Source organism: Postia placenta, assembly GCF_002117355.1.
Source record: "Postia placenta MAD-698-R-SB12 unplaced genomic scaffold POSPLAscaffold_10, whole genome shotgun sequence".
Taxonomy (NCBI): domain Eukaryota; kingdom Fungi; phylum Basidiomycota; class Agaricomycetes; order Polyporales; family Adustoporiaceae; genus Rhodonia; species Rhodonia placenta.
The window spans coordinates 394,401-402,591 of record NW_020169841.1 but is presented as its reverse complement, the minus strand read 5'-3'; the positions used below and the strand labels follow the sequence as shown (position 1 = coordinate 402,591).

The window sequence follows — 8,191 nt, the reverse complement described above, 5'->3', positions numbered from 1 at the left end:
TGTACGGTACAAGGGGCAGTAAGGAAGAATTTGTGAGCTTCAGTGAGATGGAAACATCGACCGAAGCTCGTGTCGAGAAACCTAAGTGTGCGGCAGCACGGTGAGTCATTATTAACTACAGTACTCGGGCTAAATGAAGAGGTCCGAATCTAGTGCTGATCAGGAACGCAAGGAGCGCGACAATGTCGCGCAGATCCTGACGCGATGTCGCGGCGTCATGCGCGTGCCCACACGCGGGGTGAACTTGTATATGGGGTACACGGACACCTTGACTGAGATAATCGCATAGGCATGAGGCGTTATCCCTTTTACGTGAGTCGTTATCAGCTCATGTTTAAAAATTAATGCGCATATAGTGACCCCATTTTCGAGATCAGTGTTCTTTCCACCTCCGTCCCTCTTATTGAAGGCATCTAGTTCGTACTCGCATTCTCCAGTTCCCTCTCCCAGTGGCGGGCCCCTGGTGGGGTAGGAATACTCATTGGTGCGTCTACTCACTGCGAGTACCCCGTGTCTGATATAGCTGACTCTGCTTGCCGTGCTACACCTCATAGGTCTCATTCGTACATACTCCTTGCCACATCTTCTGTGTGGCGCTTAGCGCGGACAGGCACACACAACCCTTCAGAACATGAGGCTACACTTGAAGACAGTCCTCAAGCACACCATTGTCGACGGCAGCATGATGAATAGCATAGTGATAGATGTCCTTGCTGACATTAACTAGTTCACCCTCATGCAGTCTGAGATGCGAGAGTGCGTCCCGCTACCTGTCCTGTCCTACTTGTGTTCTCTGCTGACAATATGTGACTATGTAGATTGACTGAGCTGGGGTCTGCAATCCTGACAGGCCATATGTTGTGTCTGCTCGGCTGCAACATCAGCGAGCCCGAGATGTTGGTGGAAGCGCAGACGAGGAGAAGTGGTCAGGCTGAAAGCAAGTGGTGGAGCATCTCTGGGCGTGGGCAGTGGGTTGTTTAAGGACAATGGCATGTATATAAACAAATGGAGCGTATTTGAACAAATGGAGTGTATATTAACAATCGGAGCATATATGCACAATCGGAGCGTAGCGAGAATATTCAGATAGCTTTGTTCCGCACCGATGGGCTCTGATATGCCCCTCGGTTTCAGTCCAGAATTGGGAGGTACAGTGGGGCATAACGTGGTCTATCGGAAATTCTGACAGCACGTCAATTGCTCCGATACACCACGATTCCCCTGGATCTGCTCAGATGCGATTTTGACTGGGCTTGACCAGCGAAACGGTTAGTCTGGCTTCCTTCGTGGATCATCGACTAGTACTGCTCTATTCTGGATGACAGATGCTAGCTACTCTGACAGGCTCAGGTTCATCGTTGGGATCCACACCGACATGTCATAATGGAGCTTATTCGCCGTAAAGGTGAGGGTGTTATTACGACATCATTTTCGGGCGCTGCCATCGTGTATGTACGGTAAGTACGCGTGCCTAACATATCTACCTATGGAAATTTTGGACGGTAGCGTTTCAGCCCTCGCACACCCGTCGTGTTTATTCATATAGATAGGCGGACGTAGCATACATATCAACTCCTACCCATGTTAGCGAATTGCTTCAGGAGGCTCTGTGCACCTGCCCCCGCCAACCCTAAGACACCGCCCCCGAGAGCTTTCGCTGTATTGATGTTCCTAGCCAGCGTTTCGATACCACTCGCAGCAACACTCCACCCAACCTCTTGGGTGCTTGAACGGCGACTGCTTCCAGCGGACATCATGATGGCCGCCTTGATGGTATCAAGTTCATTCAGAACTTCAACCCCAACCGATCTGGCCCAAACTACTGGAGAGGCTGTCGTAGAATACAGCTTGTGAAGTTTGTCGACAGCAGACATAATCTTGTGGTTCTCGAAGTAGCGCTCTCGAGCGTAAGGCATGAGCGCAGTGTGCGAGCCTTCCCAAACAACGATCAACTCATCAACATAGCCATATGCTTTGCACTGATACATACCGACATCTGTGCCATTGGCCACAGCATTCTGGATACACCTGAACAGTGACTCCACGTCCGCGAGACCCATGTTAAGTCCCTGACCCGCTAATGGATGCACTGTGTGTGCGGCATCGCCAACCAAGATCGTTCGCGCGCCGTCGCCCCCACCGATGTAAGTGTCAGCATGATTGAAGCGTAGAGGGAAGGATGCAATCGTGTCCGGTTGAATAGATGTGATGAATGGCGGCAGTGCGTCAGAATCCTCAGGTGGGATGCCACCTGGAGCAGTCTTCCCAAGTGCGCTTAAGGAGTATGCAGAGTACTGATTAATGCTGTGAGAGCGTTCCCTCCAGCTAGTCTCTTCCAGAATCTGCTGTGGAGTCAGCGGCGTTCCTGCTGCGTGCGCCTCCAGAATCTGGCTATGCAAATACCGGATGGAGACCTCTGGCAGGCGAAATGCGGCGTTGATCATGGTTGCCAGTACCGCAGGATCCGACGCCGTAAGTGCCTTAGCGATAGGAGGCTTTGTGGACCAGACGATAGAGGAGACGGTTTCAGATAGTGGTAGAAAAGCAATAGGCCCGGTGGGGAGGAAGCGTTGGTAGGCCACGGTATTCGGTGGTTCAAAGTGCGTACGTGGGCGATGGTTGAGGGTCGCAACGATGGCTTGAGTATCATACGCCCACCCGTACGATTGAATACCGGCGTACGAACGCACAGGAGAGTTGAAACCATCGGCACCGACCTGAGCTTATCATCAACAATCATTTTTTATCATTGAGGACCGGCGTTACCAATAATCTCGCTCGAAGGACCCGACCGTCTGAAAGATGTACCAATGGCCATCCGCCTCCCTCTTCCTGTTCCTTTTCTATGGAATTCACCTTGACTTTATCAAGAAGCTTAATTGAGGGTGTGGTGTCTAGGTAACGGAGGAGGGCACGCTGAAGGTTCAAGTTCTCCGTGAGTCGTGCCATTTCAGGAGCCGTTGTCCCAGCCGGGGCCGCTTCTGTTGCCGAGAAAGTAATGCGTGCATCCGAGATTCCATCCCAGACCTGCAGCGATGCATGTGCCATCAGATCCTGAGAAAGTAATAACTTGTTACCAGTCATTACCTGCATCTCCTCAATAGGCATGGTGCGTCGTTCATCCACATAGGGCCACGCACCGATGGCTTCGGCACAAATTACAGCCTACCCGGTGGAAGTATACGCATTGCTTACCGGCCAAGAACTGCCTCGAAGTATTTGTTATTGAGCTAACACGATTTGAGAAGGAATCTGAGGCGACACTCCAGTCCCGGACCTTTGAAAGGTCGCTGGCCTCTACGAGGGTTATTTTAAGGCTATCCTGCACAACTGGTGACGATCCTAGGATTGCGATGAGTATCTCAGAGCACAAGTATGTCTGTACGCCCACCAAGAGCACTCGCAAGAGCGAGTCCCGCAGGGCCTCCCCCCACTATTACGACGTCACTGTCTTCATGGACAACTGTAGAGAGAGCGCGTAGCCCAGTACTGCCACTGCGTTTGCAGACTGAGGCCGCTAGGCGTGATCTAGTCAAGAGAGACATGACACCAGCACAATGCGGGAAGAGACGAGGCTGAGTCCCCGGCGCGTCGCGTCGCGCTCACGAGACCCGTACGTCATTGGTCCGATGAAGCTTGCGAACGAGCGGTTACCACTCTCAGCCTCCCAGAGCATTCGCCTGTACATCTGACTCTTTCCCTCACCTGCTTACTTAGGCCCCATTGCTTTTTGTATTGCTCTCTATCTGCATCACTAGGACGTCTTGCTGCTATTGAATAGTCCTCCGATATGGACATCGACAAACTGTTCAAGGTACCATCTTCGGCCATAGGTGTCGTGCCTACTCAACGCAGTCTTCTTCTAGGTTCCCAAGATGCCTGCAGGCAGTAATAAACGCAGGATGCCTGACAATCCCACCCCGGAGATGCTCAAACGGATGCGTATGGACACCGAGGATAGTAGTGTCACAACCCCCAGCAGTACGCACGATGACGCACCAAGCAAACACAATCCGCGTGCGGCATACGTGCGTGACGAAGAAGATGAAGAGGCTGAAGCAGCTGAGGGCGCTTTTGCTCCGGGAGGCGATGCGGATTACTTCGCGGAGGAAGACGAGGAGGGTCGTTTCTTCGGTGGCGGCCTGACAAAAGAGCAGAAGGATATCCTCAACATATTTGACAAGGCCGGTGGGGAAGAGGCTCGAGAAGACGTGAGTTAGTATACCATTTGGCATGTAGTCGCCGGTACTGACACTCGACAATCGTAGCTCGAAGAGCTGTCGTTGCCCGGCATCCGGAGGTTATTACTTCGTTTTGAGCGTGCAGCCAATAAGAACCAGGATCAACGTTCCAAGTACCCAGATGATCCAACAAAGTTAGCAAGCGTTATGCCTGTACTACCTGGCCGCTTTTGACATTGCCCGTAGATTCATAGACTCTGAAGCCGACCTCGACGCCGCAATCAAAGGTCTGCTACCTCTCGCCCAAACCCCCCTTCTGTCGTATCCTGAGTTCGTCAAAACCGGTGGTGTTGCGCGCCTTGTCGGCCTGCTGACACATGAAAATGCCGATATCGCCATCGACATTGTGGAGGTTGTGCACGAGTTGACGGATGAGGAAGTTGGGAACGAGATCGAGGAGGGCGAGGAGGGTGAGGGGACCAGGGAGGAGGCCCTGAAGATGCTCGTTGAGGCCCTGGTAGGTCTGTCTGAAGCGCGCCTACCTCGTGGCATGTACTTATCAATGTCTCGTATAGATGGAAAACAACATATTCGAGTTACTTGTCAACAACTTGAGCAGGCTGAACGAGGCTGAAGAGACCGATAGGTCAGGCGTCTTTCATATCCTAGGTGAGAGAGTGGTCGTATAAGTATGATGACCTACCACCTAACATCGTCGCAGGCATCTTCGAGAATTTGCTTGGCTTCAATGCCGACTTTGCACCCCTACTCGTCTCCAAGACACCTATCATGAAGTGGATCCTCAACCGGATCCAGTCAAAAGCACATGTTGAGAACAAGGGATATGCAGCAGAACTACTGTCTATTCTCCTGCAAAACAACCGAGCAAACCGCCTAGAGCTTGGTAATCAGGATGGTGTCGACGCGATCCTGAAAGTACTCTCGGTAAATGACAGATGTCTCGTTTTATCGACGGTCAATTGACAACGTCTCAGCAATATCGGCGTCGGGATCCAGTTGATGCCGATGAGACTGAGTTCATGGAGAATGTTTTCGACTCGTTATGCTCGGCGCTCGCAGAGCCAGAGATCAAGAAGCTCTTCCTCGACAGCGAAGGTGTGGACCTCATGGTGCTCATGATGAAGTGCGCCATCCTCATCCGCATTCTAGACTGATTGTTGACATTTGCCCCATCGCAGGGAGAAGATGCAGTCTCGTTCGCGATCCATCAAAGTCTTAGACTACGCAATGTCACGACAAGCAGGAACAGCTACTTGCGAGGTATTCGTCGAGGCCCTCGGGTTGAAGACACTGTTCGCGACCTTCATGGGCAAGGTATAATCCCTCAATCCTAGCAGATCGCTTATTCTGACCTAGATTCTGTAGACGTCCAAAAAGTCAAAAGCCGTTGTGCCAGCGTCTGAGGATGTATCACATACCCTCGGTATTGTGTCGTCCTTATTTTCCAACCTCCCTTCAGACTCGTCTGCACGGATACGTCTGTTGACCAAGTTCGTCGAAAACAACTATGAGAAGGCCGAGAAGTTGCTGGAAATAAGAGACTCCGCCCAAGGCCGTCTCAAGACGATCGACAAGGATATTGACACTGAGAGAAAGGTACTGCGATTCCTTCGTTCTGCTGATAATTATTGATGGCATTGCAGGAGATACTTGCCCAGGGTGAGGAGATAGATTCGGAAGAAGAGGACATGTGGTACCTCCGACGATTAGATGGTGGACTGTTTACGCTGCAGACTGTTGACTACATCCTAGCTTGGATCGTTATGGAAGACGATGGCGTATGTGCCACACTAATATCCGAATGCCCTCGCTGACTGGAGCATTTTTTGTAGATCCGAGCACATGTGCAACAGATGCTCAGCAGGAGAAACAAGACGCTCAAGGACATTGCAAACACGTTGCAAATTTACCATGACAATGTCGACGAGAACGATGATGTGAGCGGTCAAGACGGCGCCCCATCACGCAAAGAAATCCTGCGCAATCTGATTGCCTTCCTGGAAGGGTGCTGATAATGTATACTGTACTATACTTTTGAGCAATCGGACACTTGCTGGTGCCGTGCCGATCGCAAAGTAGAGGCCATGGCTGGACCACGTGCTACGCAACGGCGATGAGAGCGACAGAGGAGAGCAGCATATCCAGTGCGCCCTTCGTCTTGATAAGCTCCTTTTGAAAGCGAAGCTCGGCGGTGACCTTTTTCCGCAAGCGGGCAAAGAGGGTGTCGATGAGCGGTGACTGTCCAAGGACAGGTGTGTACATGTCTGAAAAGGTTTGTCAGGAGCCAGGACATTCGCAGGAGGTAAGAGTACGAACCTATGACTACACCAGCAACGTCGCACACCATTTCACCGAATCGTGGGTCCGCAACATGTTTCAGGAGTAGACGTAGTACAGGCTCAAGGAGGACATCATCACGACCGGCCAGCGCTGACCGTAAGCCATCCCGGTGGATGAGTTCTTGAATGAGCGAGAACGTAGTGGTCGGTGGTACTTGCTATCGCAAGACATAAGCGAGATGCAATGCATACTGGCGAGAAGTAAGGCCTACCTTGCGCAAGACAGAGTCCAGAGCTGCTGAGTACTTGAATCCTTTCAATAGTCGGTCGTACTCTCTCAACCGCTTCTTTCGTTTGCTCTCCACCTTAAACTCATTTACATCGCCTACCGGCCTGGACTTCGTCTTCTCGCGCATGCGGCCCTGGCCTACGGTAGGCAGCGTGCCGCTCAGGAACGAGTCGTACGCGCCTGTGCGGAGTGCTGCAGTAGACAGCAGGTCTTGGGCAGCGGGTTCAGATGCCTTAGGTTGTCGGCGACGCACAGACAATGTGCCGTCTGACATTCCCGCAGCAATATGCGTCTCATCAGGCTTTCACAAACCATGAGCGTTATCTCACCCTCATGATAATTTGTGAGACGTACTGATACTGCAAGGCAGAGAATGGGTGCGGGATAGCGCATCGTGTGGACGACCTTGTAGGTGCCGACGTCGTACACTTTGACCATCTGGTCTAGCCCACCGGTGAGCAGCCTACTTGCCTTGGAGTCGAATGCCAACGCTGTAACAGTCTTCTGATGATTTGACAACGCGCGCGTACACCGGCCTCCTGCGACAAGGTCCCACACACGCAAAATAGGGCCGGCGGAGGACAGTGCGACCGTTCCGGAGGGGAACATCAGGACCTGCTCTACCGGTGCAGTGTTGCGTCCCCCGCCCTCGCTAGCGCTGCCGCCCATGACCATCTCGGATTCTCCTGTTCTTGCATCGTATAGCCGTACCGTTGCGTCATATGAGCCAGTGAGGATGAGATTAGGGTTGGAGGAGGAGACCTGTCCTGAGCGGACGTAGTCGGTGTGGTCTACGAAGGTAGTAATACATGACTGGGATGGTACGTCCCATAGCTTGACTGTGGTATCGTCGGAGCAGGAGAGTACTTGGGTATGGTTGAGGGTGGAGAATTTTGTGACATGGACGGGTTGTTTGTGGGAATCAAGCGTACGAAGGATTGCGCGGGAGTTGATGTCGAATACCTGTGCAAATATAACGTCAGCGGTTGCACCGTCCTGTATTTTGCACTCTGCAAGTATAGTGAGGTTTCTGGACTGCTCGGGACACTCACCTGGACCAAGCCCGCGTCGTCTCCTGCTACGACCAATTTACCGTCTCCTCGTATGCACCCACTACGCGCAACATCCTTAAAACGCGAGATCGTCTTCGTTACTTTCTGCGTCCGCGGTGCGTATATTTGAACACGAGTAGCAGCGGTCACAGCATATCTATGCGGCTTGGAGGAGGAGAAATGTATGGAGGTGATGGGTGCATATTCCTTGATGAAGACTGGGTGTTTGAACTGCCGCCAGTACCGGGATTCTGCGCTATGCTTTGTCGCTGCAGGCCTCGGATGCTTTGCGACGACGACGGGCTGGTATTCCATGGTGGTTGTGCGCAAGCTCCAGGCTGCTTCAGCTTCAGGCTTCGAGTTCTGAGC

At 52.2% G+C, this 8,191-nt stretch overlaps 4 protein-coding genes across 4 annotated transcripts; 2 read left to right on the top strand and 2 right to left on the bottom strand.

Annotated features, from left to right (window-relative positions):
* Nucleotides 1–11: 11 nt before the first annotated feature.
* On the top strand, nucleotides 12–289 carry POSPLADRAFT_1147980 (hypothetical protein; the record flags this gene model as incomplete). The annotated part of the gene is made up of 2 exons (XM_024486121.1): nucleotides 12–100; nucleotides 154–289. Coding segments are annotated over 2 exons (225 nt in total), but the record flags the coding sequence as incomplete, so codon positions are not given.
* Nucleotides 290–1,568: 1,279 nt separating this feature from the next.
* On the bottom strand, nucleotides 1,569–3,545 carry POSPLADRAFT_1148165 (hypothetical protein; the record flags this gene model as incomplete). The annotated part of the gene is made up of 6 exons (XM_024486146.1): nucleotides 1,569–1,933; nucleotides 1,991–2,717; nucleotides 2,767–3,027; nucleotides 3,088–3,146; nucleotides 3,196–3,342; nucleotides 3,392–3,545. The coding sequence occupies 6 exons, from the start codon at nucleotides 3,543–3,545 to the stop codon at nucleotides 1,569–1,571; spliced, it is 1,713 nt and encodes a 570-aa protein (XP_024337034.1).
* A 245-nt stretch (nucleotides 3,546–3,790) lies between these two features.
* Nucleotides 3,791–6,214, top strand: POSPLADRAFT_1148367 (hypothetical protein; the record flags this gene model as incomplete). The annotated part of the gene is made up of 11 exons (XM_024486169.1): nucleotides 3,791–3,814; nucleotides 3,867–4,211; nucleotides 4,269–4,375; nucleotides 4,428–4,698; nucleotides 4,757–4,850; nucleotides 4,903–5,126; nucleotides 5,177–5,325; nucleotides 5,381–5,516; nucleotides 5,568–5,798; nucleotides 5,846–5,980; nucleotides 6,035–6,214. 11 exons carry the CDS (start codon nucleotides 3,791–3,793, stop codon nucleotides 6,212–6,214), a joined length of 1,896 nt encoding a protein of 631 aa, XP_024337033.1.
* POSPLADRAFT_1075000 (hypothetical protein) lies at nucleotides 6,167–8,142 on the bottom strand. Its single transcript, XM_024482770.1, has 5 exons — nucleotides 7,823–8,142; nucleotides 7,125–7,733; nucleotides 6,754–7,071; nucleotides 6,519–6,699; nucleotides 6,167–6,466 (listed from the first exon to the last, which is right to left on the bottom strand). The coding sequence occupies exons 1-5, from the start codon at nucleotides 8,135–8,137 to the stop codon at nucleotides 6,303–6,305; spliced, it is 1,587 nt and encodes a 528-aa protein (XP_024337032.1). The 5' UTR covers nucleotides 8,138–8,142; the 3' UTR covers nucleotides 6,167–6,302.
* Nucleotides 8,143–8,191: the final 49 nt, after the last annotated feature.

Coding starts and splice junctions, on each gene's coding strand:
- POSPLADRAFT_1075000 (XM_024482770.1), bottom strand. CDS start 8,137: ATGGAATACCAGCCCGTCGTCGTCGCAAAGCATCCGAGGCCTGCAGCG. Junction 7,734..7,822: donor ACGACGCGGGCTTGGTCCAG/GTGAGTGTCCCG, acceptor ATATTTGCACAG/GTATTCGACATCAACTCCCG. Junction 6,467..6,518: donor CGTTGCTGGTGTAGTCATAG/GTTCGTACTCTT, acceptor AAACCTTTTCAG/ACATGTACACACCTGTCCTT.